General features: G+C 37.5%; 1 protein-coding gene across 1 annotated transcript in view; it reads left to right on the top strand.

Annotated features, from left to right (window-relative positions):
- Positions 1-27471, top strand: part of USP34 (ubiquitin specific peptidase 34) — a 134632-nt gene that overhangs the window by 55932 nt on the left and 51229 nt on the right. Inside the window, exons 14-38 of the mRNA XM_034060303.1 lie at positions 218-348; positions 599-1215; positions 1675-1889; positions 3872-3987; positions 4071-4198; positions 5301-5390; positions 6166-6261; positions 7418-7500; positions 9534-9688; positions 10337-10450; positions 11348-11447; positions 11585-11744; positions 12169-12295; positions 12391-12538; positions 16563-16663; positions 18142-18351; positions 18954-19079; positions 19846-19968; positions 20095-20178; positions 20525-20611; positions 22281-22481; positions 23801-23883; positions 25005-25045; positions 26007-26131; positions 27241-27393. Coding sequence (XP_033916194.1) covers positions 218-348; positions 599-1215; positions 1675-1889; positions 3872-3987; positions 4071-4198; positions 5301-5390; positions 6166-6261; positions 7418-7500; positions 9534-9688; positions 10337-10450; positions 11348-11447; positions 11585-11744; positions 12169-12295; positions 12391-12538; positions 16563-16663; positions 18142-18351; positions 18954-19079; positions 19846-19968; positions 20095-20178; positions 20525-20611; positions 22281-22481; positions 23801-23883; positions 25005-25045; positions 26007-26131; positions 27241-27393 — 3614 coding nt within the window. The remainder of the gene's footprint in view (positions 1-217; positions 349-598; positions 1216-1674; positions 1890-3871; positions 3988-4070; positions 4199-5300; positions 5391-6165; positions 6262-7417; positions 7501-9533; positions 9689-10336; positions 10451-11347; positions 11448-11584; positions 11745-12168; positions 12296-12390; positions 12539-16562; positions 16664-18141; positions 18352-18953; positions 19080-19845; positions 19969-20094; positions 20179-20524; positions 20612-22280; positions 22482-23800; positions 23884-25004; positions 25046-26006; positions 26132-27240; positions 27394-27471) is intronic.

Below are 27471 nucleotides of genomic sequence, written 5' to 3'. Positions count from 1 at the left end.
CATCAGAATACAAATCTTGTCGTAAATTGCTCAGTGTTCTAAAGGGAGATAGTGTATAGGTACACAGACTATTGGGGTTATCTCCCTTGTTTGACTGTTTGCAGGAAGAATGCTGTTGAGTTCAGCATTTGAGGCAGACTTGCAGACTTTATGTAATGCTGTTACATTCCAATTAATACATAACACAAAGTAACTGGAAAGTGTGGTTTTGAACTAGGGTCACCAGCAGCCAGCCCTCAAAGTAGTGACAACAGTGACACCCATCAAAGTGGAGGCAGTGATATTGAAATGGAGGAACAGCTTATTAACAGAACAAAACACGTACAGCAGCGACTTTCAGATACAGAGGTAAGAGCTTAAATCTTAGTCTGTGAATGTTGTTTCTGAGTTGCTTATTAAGCTATGGAAACAACTTATTACATTAGAATTTTGCTCAGAGCATTTTGTCATTGGTAACCAAATTGAGAAAGAATGAATGCAGACTTAAGATTTGACACATTTCCTTATAATGAAGAATGGTGTTTGGATGATGATGTTGTTGATTATGTGTTTTCATTGTTGTTTTATTTTGTCATCAATCTTACAATAACAATTTCAGGAATCCATGCAAGGAAGCTCTGATGAGACAGCTAACAGTGGTGAGGATGGCAGCAGTGGTCCTGGTAGTAGCAGTGGCCACAGTGATGGCTCCAGTAATGAGGCCAACTCCAGTCACGCAAGCCAGTCTGCTGGAAGCCCTGGCAGTGAGGTGCAGTCTGAAGACATTGCAGATATTGAAGCTCTCAAAGAGGAGGAGGATGAAGAAGAAGAAGATAGGAGTCATAATCCTCAGAAAAGCAATAGGAGCACAGATCTACGAAGCAGAAAACTGGAATCACAAACAGGCATTTGCCTGGGAGATTCACAAGGGGCATCGGAGAGGAGTGGTGCAAATAATGGGGCAGGAAAGGACCACGTTTTTAACACTGACTCTGTGACACCAGTGGATAATCGAATTAGAATGCTAGATGCTTGTTCTCATGCTGAGGATGCAGAGCATGACATGACAGGGGAAATGAGCACTGCTCACATTTCACAAGGGTCTCAAGATTCTTGTATAACTCACACAGGGGACTTCCTTGGGGAAACTATTGGAAATGAATTATTTAACTGTCGACAGTTCATTGGGCCACAGCATCACCACCACCACCATCACCACCACCATCACCATGACGGGTAGGTATTTCTTCTGACTCCTCTATTACAGAAATAAAAGTGGTAGCAAAATACTCCATATGGGCTGAAATTTATATGCACATTTTGGGGTAGTTCAGGATAATATTGTCTGACTACTGATAGTTATAGCAGATAATCATACAGTGATCTGTTTTGTTAGCATCTGATTAAAGTCTTTTATAAAGGTTTCCAGTTGAATAAATAAGACAACATTTAAGAAGATGTTAAAATTGTTTTGGAAAATGCTGTATTAAATCAACATTAAAGAAGTCAAAACAATCATCATGATAGTGAGACCTTCAATTCATCTGTAATTGCTTTCCAAATTCACATGCAGGTCTGATGTTCAGACAGACAGTTCATCCTGATTTTAGTTTTAGGGAGATGTCTTCTCACTTGTAGTCTGCTAAAATCAGTTTTCTCTTTGATTTTGTCCATTCTAATATTCTTCTTTTCAAGGCACATGGTTGATGATATGCTAAGTGCAGATGATGTCAGCTGTAGTAGTTCCCAGGTCAGTGCCAAATCAGAGAAAAATATGGCTGATTTTGATGGGGAAGAGTCTGGCTGTGAAGAAGAGCTTGTACAGATCAATTCACATGCTGAGCTAACATCTCATCTTCAGCAGCACCTTCCCAATCTTGCCTCTATCTATCATGAGCATCTTAGTCAAGGTAAGAAAAGAGAAAAACACGGTTCTTCTAACTCAGTTCTATATAGTTTTGAATTAGTTTCCAGTAATTAAAATAACCAGATTATTTTAACCAATGTATTTTCCCAAAAGAAACCACGGTGACTTGGGGCCTATAAGGATGCTGGGGAGGGACTCTTCATTAGGGACTGTAGTGATAGGACAAGAGGTAATGGGTTCAAACCGAAACAGGGGAAGTTTAGATTGGATATAAGGAGGAAGTTCTTTACTGTAAGTGTGGTGAGGCACTGGAATGGGTTGCCCAGGGAGGTTGTGAATGCTCCATCCCTGGTGGTGTTCAAGGCCAGGTTGGATGAAGCCTTGGGTGATATGGTTTAGTGTGAGGTGTCCCTGCCCATGGCAGGGGGGTTGGAACTGGATGATCTTATGGTGCTGTCCAACCCAAACTATTCTGTGATTCTGTGACTACTGAGATTTTGCTGTTTCTCCAAGAGATCCATTTTTGTATGACCTTACGTGTAGCTGTGTTTGCCTTTTTTATTCCCCTTCCCACTCCCAGATTTCTACTAGAACTTTTAGTACAAGCTAAAACAAATCAAGACACTAAAGAGCAAATGTTTCTGTTTCAGAAGTTACTGAAACAAACAGAAAAGGTGGTACTGAAATGCAAGGGTGTTTTTTCCTCTCTGAAACCTTATATGATTTTTCTTCTTGTGGGATCTTCCTGTGATTCTGTACACTTGTCAGCTTAAATGAATTAACCATAATGGGCTGTAAAGAGGATAATTTTGGAATAATGAGTTAAAATATAACTTGGTATCTTCGGGAGCTTGTTGTAAAGGGAGTTTTATGCTATTTCATCTTACACTGCTGAATCTTCGAGTTGACTTCAGGGTGCAATTTTAGATGCTTCTAAAACGCTCATCAAAATTGTATCATCTTTCCATATGCTATCGTATCAGCTTTATTTTCTGTTTTATCCTCCTTTTAAATATAATGGAGGGTATGGTTTCTGCAGGTTTGGTCTGGTCTGACAGAACCAAGTTTGCTGTCTGCCACAGACAGTAAAATCAGTATTATTTATATCTTGGTGAAACATAGTTGAGTAAGAAGTTTCTTTTTCTTCAGGCTTAACATTCCTTGTGTGGAACTGAATTACAATTCCAGCCTGACACTGAAAATTTGGAAGGATTATTTTTCTCCACTCCAGAGTTGAATAAATCACTAAAACTGCAGTTAAAACATGCTGTAAATCAGCATCTTTTGTCACTGTTTTCCATAGATATTACACATCTTACTGAAGATCCAAATTACAGTGCAGATTATCTTTGACACCCCTGGTTTTGCACGTGCAAATAGCTACAATGTCCTGCATGCAGTCCACATTTTCTACTTGACTTTGCTGTTATATGAAAACAGTGTTAAACAGTAGATAAATGAGTGGTGCCAGCTGTGGCCACGGAAGAAGGAAGATGTCTATCAGTGTTTATGAAAACATGATGGGTTTCTATATAAAAAAATGGTGTTTGTTTTCCCTGGTTTTTAGTTAGTTACAGGAGATCTTGGAGGCCATTTATTGCAGTGTGCTGCTTTCTTGCTTTCCAGCAGTGGTAGTTATAAAGGTATCTCCCTTTGGACCACAGAACTACAGAAAGACTTAAGAAATACTTTAATTACACTATGAATTGAATCTAATTAAATTAAAAAGCAATTGTATCTACATCTGCAGTTCCTAAATACTGGTTTTATTGAACCTTGCCATGAGCCAAAACCAGTGTCAATATTGGCTTGGCTGCCCTGTTGATTTCTTGTGTGGTCATAATCATTTTGTCCTCTTTAAGAACCCATGTGTGAAAAAAGGCTGCAATTACAATGTTGTTTTAGGCACTTTAAAATAGCCAAGTTTACAGATAAAGCATCTTGTTGCTCATGCACTTAGGGAATAATGTTCAAACTAGATGGCTCCTTTTATTTATTCAGTAATGGTCTTTATCTTTTGTTCAGGACCAGCAGTTCATAAGCATCAATATAACAGCAATGCAGTGACGGACATTAATTTGGATAATGTGTGTAAGAAAGGGAATACCCTTTTGTGGGATCTGGTCCAGGATGAAGATGCAGTAAGTTGAATACCAGAAAAGAATATTTTTAAAGAGAAAACTGATATATACTCTTCAGTAACCTTTCTTTCTGCTTGATGTAGATTCATCTCTCTGAAGGGTTAATAAATGAAGCAGAGAAGCTGCTCTGTTCTTTAGTGTGCTGGTTCACTGACAGACAGATTCGAATGAGATTTATTGAAGGCTGCTTAGAAAATTTAGCAAACAACAGGTAACTCCAATCATAAATTACCTGGTTTTACATGTATCTATTTTGTGACATGAATATAGTGATTATTTCATTTTACAGGAAGACAAGTTAAACCAGACACAGCAAAAGTATAAACATAGTTTTCAAGGTGTCATAGATGTATCTGAGCTGCAGTATTTCTGTTCCATCAGTGTCCTGAATTTCTCATCTTATTGCATGTGTCTGTTCTCCCTTCTGCCAGAGGTTACTTCCTACCCTTTGGTAAAATCTGAACCACATCTTAGCCAATTGAGTACAAAGTCAAGTACCTTATCATAAGCATTTGGAGCTGAATATTTACATTTAACATGCAAGTGGCTGAGGAACAGGCAGGTTCTTTTCCACCAAGTCTCTTGAGGGGTCTGTTCTGAAGTAGCACCTGAAGGTAGAAGTAGTACCTTAAGCTCAGATAACTTGTTTTAATACCCACCAAAGCTGGGAGATGCATGGTTAGAAGACTGGCAGAGGTGGAATTAATTTTGTTGATACAGCTAATCAACTGCTGGACATCACCTGCAGTATTACATTGTTACATACTGGCTAAGAACTGTATTTGTGAGGTGACTTATGAGTATACTGAGTTATTAATAAAAGAAATGTGAAGATACTTATCATATAATCATAGATGTTCTGTTATGTGCAGTTTAAGCACTTCTTAAGTTTTCATAGATAACAGTCTTGCAATACACACCTACAGGTGCCTATAATGAGTTTGAAGCAGATTTAGTTCTGCTGTGTCATTCAGTTGTAGAAAAATGTTACTGAAATGTCAAGATAAGTTTTATGAAACTCAAAAATAAGATTTTATCATCTGAATGTAAATAACTTTTAACAAAAAATGTATACTGTTTTATTCTGATACTCGTCTCACAGCTGGTGTCCCAGGTGTTACTTGTAAGGAATTAGAAGTACATGTAGTTCAGATTGAGAAAACGAACTGGCTGACATGATGGTGAATTTCGTATGATGTAGACAGTGCTTTCAGCTGCTCACTGAACCTGAGCTGCTCAAAGGAATCTGAAAATTAACTATTTGAATCTTGTAGCAATCACATATTGTCATCATTTCTCTCTGTCTCCTTCAGATCAGTAGTAGTTTCACTTCGTCTTCTTCCAAAGCTCTTTGGTACATTTCAACAGTTTGGGAGCAGCTATGATACACATTGGATAACGATGTAAGTAGCCTCCTTGTCCCCAGCAGACTGAACCACCAGAAGTGATGACATTTAGATGACTGCTGCAAGGCTTGTTCCTTTAGTGTGGTCCAAATTAATAATGACCTAAGGTTATCATCTCTCTGTTGTCTGGCCTAGATGTATAGGCTAATCACTCAGGCCTAGATTCCTTCATAATACACGTTACATCCCCCCACTCCCAAAGGACTTGCAGGGCAGTAGTAGACATCCACTAATAATATGTTGTAAAAAGTTGTAATAACTTGCTATTACACCAGTCTGTTCTGATTGTATATCAGATGCTTCTCAGTAATAAAAAATATGATTTATAAGAAAACCTTTGAAATGTGAAGCGATCTAGAAGAAACTGTATAACTGGCTGCTCTGACTACAGAGAAGGGACTGCTGGAACATCTGGGAAAGATTACAATGAGAATCAGCAATTTAACTTGGCCTTTTGGATATGACACTTAAATATATGCCCAGTTCTGAGTTTTGGCTTAGACTTTTTCTGAATTAGGGCCTTTAGGAACAGTTTTCATGATCCCAAAAGGGAATGTTCTGTCAGCCCTGAAAATAACATCATAGAGCCTTATGGATGACAAGAAGAGAGTGCTGTTCTGGAAAATACTCCTGAATTCATGGTAGCTGGAAAATGGAATGTTTACTTTGGGTTTCTGTGTCTGCAATTTTCCTATAATAACTGTCTAATTTCTGTTCCTGTTCTGTCTTTTTAAACAAACCATAAATCTTTCTGCCCTTTCAATTGACACAGGTGGGCAGAAAAGGAGCTTAATATGATGAAGCTTTTCTTTGATAATTTGGTACACTACATTCAGGCAGTCAGGGAAGGACGACATAAACACGCGTTGTAAGTACACAGCTGAGTGCTGGATCTTTTATGTCTTTAAATGACTCTTTTTTGCCTTTCTTCTTGTGCTTCTGATGTGTTCTTAGATGTAAATACTTCCTATAGAGACATTATATACCTAGGGAGGCAAAGGTCTTTAAAAACACTTAACATCTTAAGTAGCTTCCTTTTCCTTTCCAATCTGTATGATTAAAATTAGGTGTATATGGGTTCAAACTTAAAGAGGGGAAGTTCAGGTTAGGATAAGGAAGAAGTCCTTTACTGTGAGGGTAGTGAGGCACTGGAATGGGTTGCCTAGGGAAGCTATGAATGCTCCATCCCTGGCAGTGTTCAAGGCCAGGTTGGACAGAGCTCTGGGTGCCATGTTTTAGTGTGAGGTGTCCCTGCCCATGGCAGGGGATTGGAACCGGATGATCTTAAGGTCCTTTCCAACCCTAACTATTCTATGATTCTGTATGCAGTAACAATAAAAATCCTGACTTCCCATTCCCAGATAAATAAACTATTCATGTTTTGACAGGTGTCAAAGTCAATATATAAATATAGGCATCCACAGTTGAAAAATTTTGCTATTTTATGGGTAATTTTTTCACTTTATTATACTCCTTTACATTGGACACTGCTGTAGTGAGAAGTGACTTCAAAAGCTGTTTGAAAGTTGGGATAAATTGCTTAAAATTCAGGCAAAATGATACATTTTCTACTCCTTTGACCATTAAGCTTCTACCTTAAAAATAAAGTTAATATTTTAATGTAAGGTCTGAAAATACTTTAATAAAGAACATGCATCAACTGGGATCAGATATTCCGAATAGAAATATCAGCATTTTACAAGTCAGGGAAAAGATTAAGGTCAAGTCCTGCAAGGTGCTAATGACAAAATGATGCACTTGATACCAAAAAAACCTCACTTCCACCCCCTCAAAAACCATCATAACTACCTTATCTGGTAGTGACTAGTGTGTCACTCCACATGTTTGGTATGGTTCTGTAATGGGTATAATTGGAGCCTAGACTGTATTCTGAACTCTAAGTTCAAAAAGAAACCTTTTAAGAAGTTACTTATGTTTTAAGAGGCACATGTGTGAGTGGGGAAAACAGTTGTGACAATAAACAATGACAGAAACTTCTGTTTCTATATAAATTTACATTTTAGATACAGCCACAGTGCAGAGGTTCAGGTTCGTCTTCAATTCCTGACATGCGTGTTTTCAACTCTAGGATCCCCAGATCATTTCAGTAAGTATTTGAGGTTACCTTATCAGAGAAGCACCTCATACTAAACGCATCTAGTTGCAATAATCAGTGTTAGCTTAAACAAATCTGTTTTAATCACACAGTTTAAATAATCTCTGATACTGTTTCAAAAGAAGGAAGATTTTCTGATGGAAAGCACAGAACCAACAACAGAGTTTTAATTCTGCTGCAGTTCTATGAGAATAGATTTTTATGTTCTCCATGTTTCAGTTTTTCTAAATATTAAGGTTGTAGCAATTACTGAAATGAAGATAATAGAATCTGTATTTGTATGGTTTGGTTAATGTCTGTAGTGTTCTCAGGAATCTCTGCTGGAGTGCACTCAAGCTGTGATACCAAAATGGAATAAATCTTGGTATTTTAATACTGTCAGAAATTGGTTTCCACTGCAAAAGTAGTGTTCTGTGTGATAACTGATCTGCACAGATGCTGAAATCTTTTAGCTCTAACAGTTAAAAATAGAAGTGTAGCTGATGGAATTCAAAGTTGAGCATAATTTCTGTGGTTTTAGTAACCCATGGCGGCTTTCCCTTCCGTAAATTCTTTTGGCTGCTCTCTTCTTACTCCCTTCTAAACTGCTAACTTTCAGTGTTGTGTCAGCATTAGCTCTGTACAGACTTCCAGTTGATTCTATGTTGAGGTCAGTTATTAGGATGATTGAAGGGAAGAGTCATTTGGGTAGTCTCATTACCAGTAGTCAGAGTTGGCATACAACACATGGCTTGTCCCTCTGGTCATTAGAGCAGAGTACAGAATATCTGTAGCCAAGAGGCAGAAAACGTACACCACCATACTTGCTGCTGTTGATAGGACAGATAGCCACAATTCTTCTTAAAGAAATTTGTTTAGCTATTATCCTATGCCAGCTAAGAAAATAAACCTGCTGTTCTCTTGACAACAGAAACAATTAGAGCAGTACAGAGATACTGTTTTCAGCCACAGTCTAAATACCCAGCCCAAAGCTAGACTTCAGGTTGTGTCTAACACAGAGAAACAACCTGCTGCTGTTTGGTATCATATCCCAGGTCAGCTCATGCTACTCATTGTTTTAATAACAACTGAAAGCACTAATGACCAAAACCTGTAGCTGATTGTCAGATCTAAGAGGAAGAAGTATGATTCCTACTGGGTAGGTGGTGCATTTTTCTCTTGGTGTTTCCAAAAACTTATTGTCCTGACAAGTCACAGCTACAGGATGGGCAGAGAAGAGATTCAGAGCAGCCCTGCAGAGAAGGACTTGGGGGTGTTGGTCACTGAGAAACTTAATAATATGAGCTAGCTTCAGTGTGCGCTCACAGCCCAGAAAGCAACCGTATCCTGGGCTGCATCAAGAGGAGCATGACCAGCAGGTCAAAGGAGGTGATCCTGCCCCTCTGCTCTGCTCCCATGAGACCTCACTTGGAGCATTGTGTGCAGTTCTGGTGTCCTCAACATAAAAAGGACATTGAGCTGTTGGAACAAGTCCAGAGGAGGCCACGAGGATGATCAGGGGACTGGAGCACCTCCTGTATGAAGACAGGCTGAGAACATTGAGGCTGTTCAGCCTGGAGAAGAGAAGGCTGCATGGAGACCTCATAGCAGCCTTCCAGTATCTGAAGGGGGCCTACAGGGATGCTGGGGAGGGACTCTTCATTAGGGACTGTAGTGATAGGACAAGGGGTAACGGGTTAAAAGTTAAACAGGGGAAGTTTAGATGGGATATAAGGAAGAAATTCTTTACTGTGAGGTTGGTGAGGCACTGGAATGGGTTGCCCAAGGATGTTGTGAATGCTCCATCCCTGGCAGTGTTCAAGGCCAGGTTGAACAGAGCCTTGGGTGCCATGGTTTAGTGTGAGGTTTCCCTGCCCATGGCAGGGGGATTGGAACAGAATGATCTTAAGGTCCTTTCAAACCCAAACCATTCTATGATTCGAAGAACTATGCTGATTTTTCTGCATGTTTTCTTAGGGTTTGTAGAATATCACTGTATACTTGATGTTATAAAGGAGTAGTTAAAAATTCTTCCCTAATTGTAGGGTTGAGTTTAGAGCAAGTGGACATACTGTGGCACTGCTTAGTAGAAGATTCTGAATGTTACGACGATGCACTACACTGGTTCTTAAATCAAGTACGAAGTAAAGATCAACATGCTATGGGTATGGAGACTTACAAGCATCTTTTTTTGGAAAAGGTATGTAGGAGAGGTAATTGCAAGCTTATCATTAGGGTTAAAGTGTTTCCATATCAGTGATAGGGGACATATTTACAATTGTTTCTATGTAAAATACATCTTCAGTAGTCTGGGAGGGCTCCACTTGTTATAATCTTGTGATAATCTCTCTCTGCTTGGAAAAAAGGCCACCTAAAACTATACTTTAATGCTATATATGGTATAGCCTACTTGAGTAAAAAAATTACTGTCCTTTTGGGGAGGGGGGACATAGAAATCTCATCAGTACATCCTCTGAAAACATGAACATGAATCAGGGGAGGTTTTTGCAAGGGGTCTCATCCACTTCAACAGATGCCATGGCAAAATGGATAGATTGGGCAGTAATTAATGTGGTCTGGTTCTTTTTCAAGGTTACATGGTTTTTTGTCTATTTTTGTAAGCATACAGGTGTTTTGAATAGGCATGTCATGTATGCTACAAACTGTCCTACTGTTGATAAGGAGGTAATGTTACAACATGGAGTTTTGTTCCTTCTGCAATTTCAATTGCCCTGCTATGTAGTAACAGTGACACTTTTCTGTGCTACTGAGATAATGACCCTGTAATAGGTATGTGTTTCATCATAGAATTTTCTTTTTTGTACTAAAGTGCATTCATTTTATTTAGATGCCACAACTAAAACCTGAAACTATCAGTATGACTGGCCTAAACCTCTTCCAGCATTTGTGTAACTTGGCTCGATTAGCAACTAGTGCATACGATGGTGGCTCAAACTCCGAGGTAAGCCTTGATTCTGTGCTCATTTTTACCCTCTTTCTGAGGAAAGGGGAAAGGTAAATTACTTCTCTGCAATGGTGTATCTGTTGAGAACTTAATGACTTGAATATTGCTTACTGCCTTGAGGTAGTAATGGCACAGCCTGTAGTGATATTGGGGTGTGTACAGATCACTGCCTTGAGGAAAGCCCTGGGAACTCAGAAGTAGGACAGTGAAATGGAAATGAAAGAGGGCAATGATCCTGACCTTCCATCATGACTTGGAGTTTGTGTGGCTTTTGTCTCTAGAGGTAGCATTAGGAAACCACAAAGAAAGTGATGCCTCTTGCCTGCATATCTGTGCAGTTGATCTTATCCTAACATAACTGATCTGTATTCACTACTGTGTTTAAAGCATGGGTTTGTAGCATTCACTTTTCTAAATAACTAGATTCAGATGACATTGCATTAGGCGTATTTAATTCTGACTACAAATCTGTTGTAAAATATGTCTCAGTTTACGTATTATGTATTTTAGAGGCTTTTCGTCTTTAGTGTTTTATACAGAGAAACTGTCTCAGAAATGAAATTATGCATAGGATATTTTTCTGTGAAGAGAGTTGATTTTAACCACAATAAACAGCTGTGGTTTTAAACTTTGTTTAAAAGTATTTGTGTTTCTCAAAAATGAAAATTCACTTTTGAATTTAACCCATTCTCATGCTTCAAAGTATAAAAATGTTTCAGTGAAACAGGATTGTATAGTACTTGTGTGCAGTGCTGAGAGCCCCAGCAGAGGAAAAACTGAGATCTATTTAGTGATTGCATCACGAAGCAAAGAAAATGTCTCAGGTCAGAAAAACATCACTCCCAGTAAAATAATGTTTTTGTTTCTGTGTTCATTTTCCTTTTGTCAAAACAGTTGTGTGGCATGGACCAGTTCTGGGGTATTGCTTTAAGAGCACAGTCTGGTGATGTCAGTCGAGCAGCTATCCAGTATATCAACTCTTACTACATCAATGGTATGAGTTTTCACTTCCAGTTTTGTTTCCTGTTTAAAGTGTTGTAAAGACTATATAGTGTTATCTTTTTATTCTCAGTATTAGAATGCATAGTCCCAAAGTTGTGCATATGTAATTTACTTTAACTGCTATTACAGGTAAAACTGGTCTGGAAAAAGAACAGGAATTTATTAGCAAGTGTATGGAGAGTCTGATGATAGCTTCTAGTAACCTGGAGCAAGACTCTCATTCGAGTCTGACCATTATTGAAAGAGGACTCTTAATGCTGAAGACACACCTGGAAGCTTTTAGGAGAAGGTAAATAGCTCTACTGATATATTTGGATGAGAACTTTAGTTCCATTCCTCTTATCATTATGACGAATGAGTAATGAATTGTTTATTTAAGTAATAATTTCTTTGCTTTTCTTTGTGTAAAGACAGTAGTGGATAATTCTAGAAGGTAATATATCAGGTTTAAAGAGTTACCAGTGTTGGCCTTTGTCCTTGTATAAATATGTATGGATGTGGCTCATGTTTCCCTTCCCTCACCAAAGAAGCTTCTTAAAAGTTATTTTAGTTTTATTTGAAAAATAGTGAGAGTATCAGTAATTTCCTTTTAGTTGGAAAGAAACCCCACTGAATAAAGGTGCAGGTTTTTTTCTTTGTCTCATTTATCAAACATTTGTGTGAAATAGGCTTTGACAAAAATACTCTTTCAATGTTTTTACCTGCTTCTTAAGGTTTGCGTATCACCTGAGACAGTGGCAGATTGAAGGCACTGGGATCAGCAGCCACTTGAAAGCCCTGAGTGACAAACAGTCACTGCCACTGAGAATTGTATGTCAGCCAGCTGGGCTTCCTGACAAGGTAAGTCAAAAACCCTTTTCCAGGCACATCCCACATGGTTAAATTCAGGAAGTCTGTTGTGTGCTCTGAAAAATAAGATACCTGTTTTATTTCAGATGACTATAGAAATGTATCCAAGTGATCAGGTGGCTGATCTACGGGCAGAAGTCACCCATTGGTATGAAAACTTGCAGAAGGAGCAGATAAATCAACAAGCACAGCTTCAGGAGTTCGGCCAAAGCAGCCGCAAAGGGGAATTCCCTGGTAAGCTGTGGGACTCAGATCTGCAATTTTTTGCCCTTACAAGGGTTCATCCATTTAGAACTTTGGAGATTATAGTCTTTTTCTTCCCCAGATGGCCTAAATAAGCAGGCATTATGGTTTATTTTCTTCTAGCTGTACTTACAATAAGCATCACCCTCACTTTTAATTAATAGTTTCTCAAGTGCTTTCATTTATTTGAAATAACAAAGAAAATGTAGATCTGCCAAAAGTCCATAGATCTATCCAAGAGACTTTTCCCCATATTATTTTTTTTCTCATTGTTGTTTTAATTAATTGTATTGTTTTCTGTAATTTGGAGATACTGTTACATAGAACCTTATTGTTTCCTGAAACTCAGACATTTCTGGCTCTGCCATTGATTCAGAGTTTGGTGTTATAATTCATATTTATTATACCCCACATGCATGTATTCCAGTCAGGTGGAAGATTTTCCTTACTCTTACAACTGCTTTTTAATTTATGATCACCCTGTAGCAGAAATGATCATTTGTCTTGTTTTGATACTCTTAAATTTGTAATGTCACCTTGCTCCTGAGATGGTCATTGCTTACTTAGAGTGTGATGAGTATGCATCCTGCTGTTGTTCCCTTCTTAATGTGTTTTTGAGCAAAGTGTTTATCCTTTAGGAGAAGGACATTTGCTACATCCTACTTACCAGTTATTGCTGTTCAGAATCTTATTGTTTTCTGAATTATCTTCTCTTCAAGGTTTTGTCATTCTTTCTTTCCCATTACAAGAAAGAGTTAGCATGTTACCCGAACAAATTCTGTCATCAGATTGGAAACGACCTTAAGATCATATAGTTCCTGCCCCCCCCGGTATCTTTTCCTCACATCACTGACCATTAGTGTATGTGTACACATGAATCTGACTTTTCAAAGTTTAAAAACATGCAAAATGTTTTAGTGAGATCCACTGTCATTAAACCAGACTGAATTTTAGACATCTTAATTACTTTGTGAAATCCTTTTCCAGCCACTTCTCAGAAGCTGTTGTAGTGAAGAAACTCTCTTGTTTTCCACCAAGTATAGCCACATAGCAGGAATGTTGATGTTTGTGGTAGCTGGGATTTCAGAAACATGTGATTCGGACAGTTCAGAGTTACAGTCCTACAACACCTGTAGTTCAGTCATGTTACATATGCACAAAATCTGTTGTGTGTGCTGGTATTCATAACTTTATACACTTTTCGTGGGTGATGTTTTATTTTTTTCTGTGTTTATTACACTAATGGTTAACATACTGTAACTAGGGACAATTGGAGAACTGAAACATTTATATCCATTGATTCATAAACCCAGTGTCCTTTGCTAGGTTTAAAACCTATTCTAATGACTCAAAGTGTTTTATCTCGTAATTGATACCTGTGCTGGCTGATAAATGCATAAAACCCAATAAGAGGCTAAATCTCTCATTAATCAAACTGGAGGAGTGTCTCTGCATTGTTCTCTGCATGCCACCCTGTGTTTGGAATAGTCTACTTTTCAACTGCTTTTGAAGAAATAGGATCGAAACTGAGACTTGTGGTTAAAATCTGCAGTTTTACTCATCCACACCCTGTTTTGGGCACTCTTTTGTATAGATTCTTTTTAGAAAAGCACCTTTTAATAACATTTTGTTGCCCACGAAAATCTCTCTGAATTATGACTCAGTGTATTGACTGTTTACACTTAACTTGGGTCATTCCGCATCATTGGAGACGTGTACTGTAAGGTACATAGTGCACACTTGTGTCTCAGTGACCTTTGCTATGTCCATTGTAATATACCTGTATTACTTTAATCTACAACAGAAAAACAATTCCTGTTTAAGAACCTGAAATGGTGATAAATACTAAAGGCTTATGACAGTAGAGCACCATTTTTTCTCATCCTTACAGAGCTAAATCTCATTGTCCTCCATTGATTTGTAGTTCTTTTCTCAGGTGGGTTTTCAGTTTCACAGAAGTTTTGTACCAACTTTTGACTTGGAATTCTAGGCTTGTACTTCTAACTTCTTATTTGTTTCATCTCTTGCTAATTGGACCTGGTACTTTCTTAGGCTGCTCCTTCAGCCCTTTGCTTAGCCTCCCTTTTATCATCATGTAGTTGACTGTTTCCTTTCCAGCAGCTTTGCACAAAGGGTCATTATTTTCCTGCTCTTGGGATTCCTGAACTAATGACATGTCTGAAGTGGCACCAGTCACATCTGACACTTGTTGTCTTAAAAACTAAGACTTGCTGTCTTAGTTTGAGAAGTCAAAGACACTGAAAGTTAATGTTAAACAGATTGTTACAGAGGTGAAATAACTATTATTTTGGAAAATGAAGCTGCAGGTTCTGAGATGGGCTAAAAGAACCTTAAAACATTTATTAGTTCCAGATACATTTTTGAGGCTTTTATCATCATGTTTCTGTTAAGGGACTATCCAAGAACCCCAGCCAAAACTTTGGGAATGTGTCTGTAAGCAGGAGACTCAGTCACACTTATTAAATGTTCCTTTTAATTCTTATTCACCACAATGAACTTACTCTTTTTTCCACTTACCACATAATTCTTTTGAGGTTCCAATACCTTTTGTAACATCTTTTGCTCATTTAATATCTGCATTGTTCAGTGAAACGTGACATTGCATTTGCTTCTCCCTCAGGTTGTTTGTTGTGTTCTCCCTTCTGAAACCCATTACCAGTTTGCTGAGGTGCAGAGGATGGTAGATTGCTGTGTTATTTTTGTGGATGATGTTTTTGCCTGCTTTTATCTCTTGGAAATTATTTTGTCTGACCGCATTGATAAGTTTCAAAGCAGCCAGCTGGGGAGGATGGGAACAGTGATAAATACATGAAGTTATTCCCAGCTCCATGGAAAACCTTCGTGGTTTTATTGCTAACTGACAGATGCCTTTGGAGGGCTGCTGTCTATCCAGTTTTTCCCAGGAATATCCTGGAAGTTTTGTTTGCGCAGTATTTGAGGATGATATATACATATATATGTATGTATACATATATATACCCACATATATATAAATATATACAAAACCATGTATATGTATTTGCCCGATACCTCCATTTATCTGTCAGTCCCATCAAAGTTTCTGTATGTACATCTCACTGGATTGCTCTAATTTGGAAATGACAGCACTTGTGCGTAAATCTCAGCTGGTTTGGGAAAGCACTGCAGTGTGTGTGTCTTTATGATAGTGAAAGAATGAAGTATACATAGGGTATACTATGAAAGAATGAAGTATACATAGGGTAATAGACTGGTTTGAAGCATTTTCAGGTTACAGAACTCTCAGAACTTCCCAAGGTTTCTGCAAGAGGTTAGAACATTAGGTTTCTCTGAAGCAGCCTCACTGAAATCCCAGTGTTGAACTGTAGTGGGACAGCATATATATACTTTTCACTGGTGTGGAGGAGCAGGGCCTAATGTTGGAAGAGTGTACTTGTAAGAATGGCCGAAAAGCACAGCAAATTTCAGCCCAGGACAAATATCTTTGTGCACCACAAATGGTGGTTAGAGCTATATGAGTATTCTGAGTTACAAAGTCATTGTGCATTCTAATTCTTCGTTGCTGCTTGATCCTCTGCACCAAATGAAATCTAATTCTCCATCTTTCAGTTGTTCAGAATTCTTGTTCAGTGTTGAGAATTCTTGGTTCTCAGCTTCTCTTTTCTGAAGTAGATGACATCTTCACTTCAGACTTATGTTTAAGTAGCTTTAATCGTTGCCTCTTTGCCTTTGCTGCCTTTATCACAGGTGTGTGATACAAAGGGATTTTGTTAATGATCACAGTCATTTTCCATTATCCTTCTCTGGCATAGCATAAATTACTACAAAATATGGCAGACGTTTTAATTTGTGTTGTGAACACTTTTTGCTAGCAGATTGGGTGGACTATTATGGGAAAGGTTATTTCTGAATACGTGCAAGTAAATCTAATTTAATGTAATGTAATTTCTTGAGGAAATCGCATTAAGTTTTTACCATGATTCCAGAACTTTACTGAAGTATGTTTTTGTCCTAGGTGGCCTCATGGGACCTGTGAGAATGATTTCATCTGGGCATGAACTGACAACTGATTATGATGAAAAAACACTGCATGAATTGGGTTTTAAGGATATGCAGGTATTAGCAGCATGCAGATAGCAGTCACTGAGCAAGACTGGTTGATAGGCTGCTTTTGTCTTGTGCAGCCTATAGATATAGTGATGGTGGAAGATAAGCTTATCTTTGAGAGCATCCTATAGTTTTCTGATACCAGTTATTCCATGCTATCCAATATGTGCCTCCTGGAAGCTCAGACTAATGCTGTTGGTCCCTTGCTGCTGTCAGTGTTTACTTAGGAACTTTAAAAGCCTAATTCTGGTTATGTCAGCAGATGTGAAAACTCAAGGAATAATAGAAAAACACCAGGATTTTCATTCGCCAAGGAAAACAAGGGACCAGTGAAAACAGGATCGAATGTGCACGTTTTGTGTTAATTACTGAATGCATGCTACTTCCATAGAAGCAGTGACTGCCTTTCTCCTTTCACAGGAGCATTTTTTAGTGCTCATCTGTAGTTTTTTACCTCAATTCAGAGCTCCTGTTAGAGTGGTCTTCTCATAAGTTTGTTGAAATCAGCAGTATGGAAAAGCCTCATTAGACTTGTATACATGTCAGTGACACCACAACTGTTAAGGGAGGTGGGACTGTAAGAAAACCTGCTGGCAGACCATTGAACATGTTCTTTCTATCTAAAGGAAAACTAAACTCATGCTGTACACCCTCAGTATCTGCTAACATCCTTTTAGAAGGATTATTAGCGACCATGACACTTAGATATGCCATTGTTGGCTTTTAGCAAGTGTGGCAGTTAGTCTGTCTTGACTGTTGAAATTACCTATTGGATGATCTGTTGAACTAGGTCTTCAATTGCTTCTAGGTTCATTTTGATAAATGAATTAGGTTAATTCAGAAGCAAAACTATTCTTAAAGTACTTTTTTTTCTTACTAACTTAATTTGTATAGAATTGAGCTAAAGTGCAACCACATGAATTCTTAGGTCTGCAGAACTTGGAGGAGCAGTAGCGTTCAGTTTGAATGCCTGGGTGTGATCAACATATGGAGGAGATAACTAAGAGCAGCACAAACAGTTCATCTGAGAATGGCTTTCCACAACGTGGTTATGCCAGTTACTAAAGTCTGCTTTTCCAGCTACGCTGCTTCTTATGTTGCTGTGCCTCAGTAGTGTTCTGGTTCTTAAAGCTGATTTCTCTGGTTTTAACCCTGGATCAGTTTTTGTGCCATTTCATTAATGTACTGAGAAGTCAGACAAGTACTAGAGTCTCCTCAGCCCTAATGGCAAAATAATGGATGGAAGGGCAAGAAAGCAGGACCTTTCACTGTAGCAGCAGCAAAAGCAACCAGGAATGCCTTAAGTGAAAGCAAAACCAAGCTTTAATTATGGCAGTTGCTTAGAATGCTGCTCAGTAAAGATTTGACCACAAAGAGACTAATGTAGTCTTTAAGTTCTTAATTATGATCCTGTTGAAAGCATTCCAAGGCTTATCATATGCATTTTTTAGATTGTCTCTCTCCTTGTTGTTTCCTTTTCTTTCTAGATGGTGTTTGTATCTCTGGGTGCACCAAGGAGAGAACGTAAAGGTGAAGGTGTTCAGCTTCCAGCATCCTGCCTACCTCCTCCTCAGAAGGACAACATTCCAATGCTTTTACTCCTGCAAGAACCTCATCTTACCACCCTTTTTGATTTGTTAGAGATGCTTGCATCTTTCAAGCCTCCTTCTGGAGAAGTGGCTATGGAAGATAGTGAGGTAAATTAGTTTTATTGAAATAATTACATTTAATACTTATTGCAGCTGGTTTCCCTATCTAGCCTAGTTCTTGTGTACTCTATCCATTCACTACATGTGTTTATTGCCTGTAGATTCACATTTCACATATGATATAACCATCACTATGATTTTTCTGATTTTCTTAACATTGTTCTGATAAATTTTAAATGTTCTAAGCAGTAGAAGCTATAAAAAATTAATTCTTAGGAAAGAATCTTGATTATTTAAGTAGATGTGGTGACTAATAATGGGAATTGGCTTGAAGAAAGGTTTGCAAAGGTCTTATTGCAAAAACTCATAACTTATGTGCCATCATTAGCTTGTGGAAGATTAAATAATGGTTTCTTTGAACTGGTAGTTTATATTTAAGTTTTATTTACATTCCTATATTTCAAAATGCAAACATATCACTTAGTTTCTTGCAGGTTCAGTGAGACTTCAGTTCTTCTTCATGTTCTATTGAAAGATTTGTATTAGATAGGAAACAGCTTCTTCATTAAGAGTAAATACATTTTGTGACTTTGAAATCTGACTTTCACACTGAAGCTCACAATAAGAATGGTTGTTCTGTGGTTTGTCAGAGTGCAAGGTGTGAGGAACTCCATCTCCATGCAGAAAACTTATCCAGAAGAGTCTGGGAGCTGTTAATGCTTCTGCCAACGTGCCCTAATATGTTGCAGGCATTCCAGAATATCTCAGATGAGCAGGTGAACAAAGAATGCTTGTTTTACATGTTTATGTGATGTGGACATTTTAGTGTCTTAGTGGTTTAGTTGAATTTTCCCCATGTAGGAATGTGAAATAGTATGTATGCTAAGCATGCTGAGACCTACGTAAACCTAATAGACAAACCTAATTATTCGTATGAAAGTAAAGAGCTCCCAAAGTTTGTTTTCATGATGTTTTCATGATGTCTTTTAAAAACCTATTGAATAAATGAATAGTCGGTTCTAATTGTCACAGTATTTTGGCTGGAATTGAAACAGCAGTTTTCTTCAACTGCGACCTTGCTTTAACATTATGACTCTTGTGATAGCAATCCTTTTGTGCTGTCCTCTGTAAGTTCAAAGTGTGGGTACTTACCTACTTGAATTCTTGCCCTATACATGAAAATTTTGCCTCTTTTGAAGTTGTTGCAATTATATATTAATAGTTTTTAGCTATTGTGGATCTTTATGGACCCATGTCTCAAAATATTGGTGGAAATTACAGTTTAGAGCATAACATTTGGCTTCCTCTTCTTTAAAATTGTGTGTAGCTTAAAGTAATGTTGGAAGCGTACTCACGTTTCATTGTGGAATGCACATTATTCAAACCATTAATCATGTATAGATTATTGTCTTCATTTCAAACAATAAATGAAATGAAAAACCAAATTATTTGTCCATGTCACTTTAAAAACCCTCTCTTTGCATTTTTTAGATAGCTCAGCATTGCATAAGATTGTCTTAATTGTTTTCTGTCTTTTGTAAGGGTAATGATGGCTTTAGCTGGAAGGATCTTCTGCGGATAAAAAGTGCCCATAAACTTTTGTATGCCCTGGAAATTATTGAAGCTTTGGGAAAACCCAACAGGAGAATAAGACGCGAATCTACGGTAACAGAGTTTCTTGCACTGAATGTGTGTTTTTCTCTCTTAAGCAAAGTATATATTGATGAGTTGATTTTTAGTGTTTTAATTCCTTAACTATTTCTACAACAAATTTTACTTATTTATCCTTAGGGAAGTTACAGTGATCTTTATCCAGACTCTGATGACTCGAGTGAAGATCAGATAGAAAACAGTAAAAACACATGGAGCTGCAAGGTTTGATTTCCCTACAATATTCTGTGATACCTAATAGGATTTTTCAAATGAGATGTAAATGGAAACCCATTTAGAACAGTATCTGAAAGTTTTTCATCTCAAATAGGTATAACATTTTAAACTTTTCTGTGTTACCAGGCCTGTAAATTTGTCATAGTTGTGTAAAACTATTTATTTTGTTTTTTGTAATATACCAGGGGGTTGGAGCTGGGTGATCTTAAGGTCCTTTCCAACCCTAACTATTCCATGATTCATGTATTTATAAAGCTCAGGCTGGTATCTAACTGAACTTTGTGATGTTTCTGTACTTGCCTTTTCTCACATTGGTTCTATACTATATTCACAGTTTGTTGCTGCTGGAGGACTCCAACAGTTGCTAGAAATTTTCAATTCTGGAATCTTAGAGCCTAAAGAACAAGAGTCATGGACTGTGGTAGGTGTTCATTCCACAATAACAGAGCTGTCATTTGTAAAGGCCTTTGTTTCTTTCTGCCTTTGTTACAGTTATTTTTCCTGTAGTAAGTGAAATAAATGAATTCTGTAATTGCAGCCACCAGACCCTATGCAATGGGATCTTTTTCTTGAATATTTTCTAATCCCAGAAGAAATTTATCTTCTTAAAAAAAAATCTTCATGCTTCTGCTTTTTTCTTTTTAAAACCACCCTTTGTTATTTCTCTACTTTGTATTTAATTTTTGTCCATTCTTAAAAAAATCCTAGGTTGTAGAACGTAAAATTGCAGATCATGGGAACATCTTACAGCAAAAACTGGGCTCCATCTTTAGCAGTGATTGCAGCTGCATTGATAATTCTGTTGCATCTCCCACTTTAGCAAAGTCAGAATATGCAACACAAGAAGTGGGTGCTTTATTTTTGCCTTTTTTCTGCTTGTTTCAGGGAAGGTTGTTATTTGGAAACTTTTATCATAGTCTGTTTTAAAAGCAGTACTCTCTTAGTTATCTTTCTTTTTGTATAGGCCAAAGTAATACCATTTCCCCTTGTTGGCATTGGGACAAAAGTGGTAGCATTGTGGCTGGGGTGTCAATAAAGGCACTTTTCAATAATGAATGTTATTAGTCATTCTTATATAATGCCTTTTTCATCATTATTCTTTTAATTAGTTTGAGCTAAATTCATACCATAATGAAAACTTTTTAATATTAGAGTTAATTTTTCTCTTTTATTTTCAATTCTGTTGCATTTAATTACAAAACCTTCTCTCTCTCAAGCTCTGAGTCAGGTATGTAAAAAGGTGTCAACGAATAAGCGTACCCACGTATATATAAAACTGGTGACAGGTACTGAAATACTAAAAGAGAAGGCAGGTGTAGTCTTTATCAAAAATTTGATAGTTTCTAACTGGTTTTGATGTATTTGTTCCTAATTAATTATTTCATTGCTATAACAAATGCTGTGATGTGGTGCTCTGTTGTATTATCCCTGGCAGTGTTCGAAGTCAGGCTGCATGGAGCTTGGAGCAGTCTGGTCTAGTGGAAGGTGTCCCTGTCTGTGGCAAGGGGTTGGAACTGGATGAGCTTAAAGCCCCTTTTCAACCCAAACCATTCTGTGATTCTCTGATTATTATTAATTTTACTATCATAATACACCTTCTGGTGGAGCTGAGGAGGTGCTTGTTTGGTCGTAGCCTCACAGCTGAGCACTATGAAAATTGATCTCAAGAGCTATTAAATGAATGAGTGGTTTTCATCTAACAAGAGATGTTACAATACGAAATGGTAGTTTTGTCTCTACACAGTTCAGTAATATTCAGCTTGAAAGCACTTCTGTGTACCATACTTTAAACCTTGTGCTATGGTTGACTACAGTGCAGGAAAGGCTCTTAGCTATTGAGCTTATCTCCTCTGTGTTGTATCATGCACTGAATGGCACAATGTCTTGAATGCACCTGTTAATAGAGAGGGTCATGAAAATGTTTTCATTATACTAACTCCTTTTGGGGTCTATTCTGATGAGGTTTTGCCACTTATTTCTAGCTATTTATACCTCAATTAAGCTTTTAATTTCAAATCTGTAGTAGGCACAGGATTATTTGTAAAATAAATCCCTGAACAAATAGCATTTCATTTTCTTCTTATCCACAGTGGCAGCTAGACTGTCTTGCTTGCTTGCTGAAGCTGATATGCCAGTTCGCAGTTGATCCTTCAGATCTGGATTTGGCTTACCATGATGTCTTTGCCTGGTCTGGTGTAGCGGAGAGTCATAGGAAGAGAACATGGCCAGGCAAATCAAGGAAGACTGCAAGTGACCATGCAAAGGGCCTTCACATACCTCGTTTAACAGAGGTAAGAGATAAACAGTGTGTCCAGTTTGTGAACTTCAGAAAAATGACTGCTTTAGTGTGTGAAGCCTTTATTTTGATGGTAAAATAATGTAATGGAAAAATAACTTCTATTAATCTATATCCTACATGTTATTCTCTTCTAAAAAGTGTTTTAATTGCTTTGAACATGGCAGTTTTAAAAGCTGCAACCAAAAGGGGTTTTGGTGATTGGTGAGCACATGAATTGGTAATTCAGAATTGCAGTGCTTTATCCCTATTTCTTAGAGTTTGTTTTCTAAATTAATTACTCCTTTTCTTCTATGGTAACCTGTTCTATGGGCTGTCCCCATCCTCACTACATCTATTTTAGATTCCTTTAGTAAACCCTAAAACAACTTAATCTACTAAGGGTATGAGTGAGTGTATGGTAAAATTACCTAAACTGTAAACTTTCCTACCACATCCCTGCATGCTAATTTCCTAATGTAGACCAGGCAAGTGGCATCAGAAATATGTTCACTGTAAATCCATTGCTCCTTGGGCACAGGACTGGCTGTGCTTGCCAGAAAGGGTAGATCTGAACCGTGAGCTGGAGCCAAGTGTTATGTTCATCATTGTTATACATGGAAAGATCTTAACTATTCTCTAAATATTAGGATCTGGTTTTGACAAAACAAATCCCTAAATTACCAAAGCTACAATGATACAGGGAAATTATTAAATGCATTAAGTATTTTAATATTGGCTGTAAGTGCTGCTACTGGTTTTCAGTTTTTGTCAATTGGATATTTTTGAGTGCGATAAATTTGTTATGAAATGCTTTAAAAGACCTTTTTTGAATTGAAAATGCTGTGTAGCCTGAGAGGTTCTCTAAAGATGAAGAGTGTAAGTGTATGTATAGTGAATAAGATGTGTTGATCACAGAGACAGGTGAAATTTGTACATCCAACCTCATCCTCAACCCTGTCTCCTCAAGCTTAAGATTTTTAGAAGGGAAAAACCTCTGCTTTTTTAAAAAATACTGTGTTTTTACTAAAAAGAATGAAGAAATCATTGGTTTTTCTATTCAGTTCAATTGTCTTTCTTAGAGAACTAGAATTACATTTAACATCTAGACTTAGTCAGTGAAACACAGCATTTTAGATCTGCTTTAATAAAAAGCAATCCCTGTCGTAACTATGGAGATGCTGTGATTTGTCTTCCACTCTTCCTCCCTCTAGACAGGTGGGTTTGGTTTAGATTCACACAGTGTGTATAATTTAAACAGATCAAAAAGCTTGTTGTTATATTAACTGTTGTTTTTTTTTCCTTTTTTTTTTCTTTTGACTTCAATTTTTAAAGGTGTTTCTTGTACTTGTCCAGGGAACCAGTTTGATTCAGCGACTTATGTCAGTTGCTTACACATATGACAACTTGGCACCTAGGTACAATATCTTCTTATTTTTGTAATCAAGCTAATCAAGTGTGCACCTTTTCATCCCTGATTTAAATACAGTAAATAGCTCTTTCAGTTGTAGTCCCCATTAACACCCATATCAGAAATGGAAGTCTATAGGCATTAGACTTGCTTTTCTTAGTCGCCTCGTCTGGTAGTTATCCTACCCTTACAGGGGTGAGAGTGGTGAGAACTCTCCCTGGTCAGTGAATAAGACACAGAGCAACAGCCTATACATGGTATGCTCTCATAAATTCTCATGCAGAGCTGTTCCTTTGTTCTCTCTGTAGCAATTAGCATTCTCAATTTCAAAGTAATGTAAAGGAGAAATGAAAATAAAGGAACTTCTAAGTTGCTTCTTTGTCTGCTGGTTTCGACTTATTTTCCCATCCTAATCACATTAGCTAATTACTGCTGAAATTACCCTGATTGCTTTAGTGAGTGTGCGTGTACTGAAGGCACAATTTTACCTTCAGAAATGGGCTATTAGAGATTTTTGTCCTTTTGTCCTGAGAAAAGCAATTCTGTGTAAAGCTGCATTGTGACAGTCAGCCTGGTGGTGGGGAGGTCAGGGGTTTTGATGTTGTAGAATTACATGATTCCAAGTTACAGATAGTTTCTTTTACCATGTTTTTAAGACTATTAAGGGCACTCAGAGCATTTCGAGTCAAGCCTGCAAACATGCCTAATGTTAATCTCTAGCTGAGTTGCAGGAGTTTCGTAAACTTAAGTTTGTTTAAAGTTTACAAATGGCTTGTTCAACGTGCAGTTCTTTATGAAGAATACTAGCTTTCTTCTGTATGGGTCAGTTCTTGGGTCTGTTTTACATCTTGTCTTTTCTGGTTTAAAATAATGGAGTTGTGGGTGTTTTTTCTTGGCTTTCTTCTAGTTAGTAAAGCTTTAAGGGGGTGATTGAAGGTTTTCATAGGTCTGTTATTGTTGCTTATGTTGAATATTGCAAGAAATGAATCCTTTTTAAGATGAATGTTTTTGTTTTCTTAGCAAGTACTTCAGAGTAAATGTGTTGTTACTTGTGTGTACTTGTATTTCTAAGTGGTACTGTTATGTTCTGTGACAAAGTTCAAATGGCTCTGTCCTCTTCCTGTTCAGGGTGCTGAAGGCTCAGTCTGATCACAGATCAAGACATGAAGGTTAGTGGTGCAAAACAGCTATGTTAAGAACTAAGAGTAGTGAAAACATATTGAAGACAACAAGTTGTGTGTTTGATGTATTCCACTATTAGAATGCTATCAAGTTATGTTCCTTGGTAGTGTGGGGGCTGCTGCATGCTAGGTGGGAATACACAGAGAGGTCCCAGAAGACCTGTCTGTGTTTCCTTCTCTAGCAATTGTTTTATATGAGTTGCAGTTTTATATTGTAGTAGCCTTCATCTCCAGAAGAGCTGGTTTTGGCAGGAAAACCAGCTCTCGACTTACCTTTCAAAGAGCAATGTATAAAACTCCATAATGGAGTCACCAATAGTCACCTTCATTCTGGTTTACAAAAATTATTCTGGGCCTAGAATTCCTTGGAGCTCCCTCATCTCTGCCTTTTGTGGAGGTTTGTTAGGAAAGGTCTAGATGACCTCTGTCAGATTAAGTCTGTATCAAAGTATGCGTCAAAATCATTGGTGTGTTTAAATGCAGGTATGTCCTGATAGGCTTTTTTATTTTTCCACTTTGCTGTGCCCTGTGGATGCTAATGTCTATGAACTCAAATTCTCAGTAAATGCTATGTATCACCTACTGAAGTCTTACTTTTAGCTCTTAAGAAAGGAGGAGATATACTAGTTAGTTGAGGGAAATGTTCATGTTAAGACATGATGCAACCCATTACCAAAGTACCAACTCACTGCATAAGAAGGAGAGATGCAGGAATGTTTTGTGCCTCAGATTGGTAATATTTAATCTAACTGCTATCAGTAGTGCAATGGTCAATATTTAGTGAGCATATAGGTAAAATTCTAACTTTAGATCAGATCTGATGTTCCAGTAAGGATTGAATCTTGTACATTTTTATGACTGAATCAAGAGTCATATGTGCTATAACTATACAACTCTTCAGCCTAAAAAGCCTGTTCTGTTAGTGAGAGTGTGATTTACTTTCTTTCAGTCACTCATTATTCAATGTGGCTTCTAGTGAGCTGGGCTCACTGCTGTTCCCTGGTGAAATCCAGTCTGGCAGACAGTGATCATTTGCAAGACTGGCTGAAGAAACTTACTCTTCTTATTCCAGAGGTACGTTAAGGGAGAGATTATTGCATTACTAATTAGTACATAATATGGAACAAGCTTACCTTCAGTTTCAGGTTGCCATTAAATTCAAAACATGCTGTTTCCTGCTAAAAGTAGGCAGGACCTGACTCAATGACTTGCAAACCTGTATAAGAAGTAATCTTTTGGAGTTGAAATACCATGTAAGAAGGCACATTTGTGGTTGATTGCAAACCAGTTTATAAACTCTTGTCTTTGTTCTTGGCTTCTGTATAAGGGTGATTTTTTCATGGTAATTTGTTGAAATTCCTGGGTGATGCCATCTAATGTGCATTAGTCTAAATATACTTCCCCCATTATATATTCTTTTTTCACTTTTCCTTTTTATCACAAAAGGAGATGAATGAGGGTTAATATAAAAATGTTTATTACTTAAATCTTTGCCTGGCTTGATGTGATTCTTTCTGATATAAGAAAAACTTGAACTGCATGAAGATACGCACAGCATAAAATGTTTGTCTTTACTCTAGTGATTGCTTGAAGGTGCAATATGGACGTGATGTGGTAGTTACTATCTGTTACTTTACTACTCAAGCACAGAAAAAGCTTACATGCTGACTATTTAAAAACCCTAGAAAACAAAGAGTGCAAACTGCCAGAGCTGGATTAGAGATAGCCTGTGGGCACTTCTCTTTGAAAAAGAATAAAAGAAAGAAGAAAATAATTCTTCTAGGGAAATTAAACCAAGTATCTATGTAGTTAGGAATGAGTAAGTATTCTGCTCCGGCATCACATAGATTGCCCCAGTTTGCCCAGATGTGATACTTTGTATTTTAGTAACTACTTAGTTTTCTATTTAGTAACTGGCTGTTATCTTTACTCATACATCACTCAGGAGATGAGTGGCACAGGCAAGTCAGCTTTTTTGTTAAGAACAGTATCTTTTGTACGTTCATGCAAGTAATTTAAATGTATGCTATTTGTAATAGCCTTTTCAGAAAGACACAATCTACCCTGCATAACATGCTAGATTTTGAGAGGAAGTTATTACGTACATATGAAAGAAACATCAAAAAGAATAAAATCTTCTGATTAATGTATTTAATAATTTAATTCTTTGGTTTTCCATGCAGACTGCTGTTCGCCACGAGTCTTGCAATGGCTTGTACAAGTTGTCTCTCTCTGGGCTGGATGGAGGAGACTCAATTAATCGATCCTTTCTGCTACTGGCTGCATCGACGTTATTAAAGTTTCTCCCTGATGCTCAAGCTCTGAAACCAATCCGGGTGAGGATTTCAGAAATGACAAGACTTTATCACAGATCTATTTAAACTTCCTTTTGTTAATACAGAAAGAAAAAATAA

Source organism: Melopsittacus undulatus, chromosome 3 (assembly GCF_012275295.1).
Source record: "Melopsittacus undulatus isolate bMelUnd1 chromosome 3, bMelUnd1.mat.Z, whole genome shotgun sequence".
NCBI lineage: Eukaryota > Metazoa > Chordata > Aves > Psittaciformes > Psittaculidae > Melopsittacus > Melopsittacus undulatus.
The sequence above is the reverse complement of the archived record's forward strand: the minus strand, read 5'-3'. Positions and strand labels throughout refer to the sequence as shown.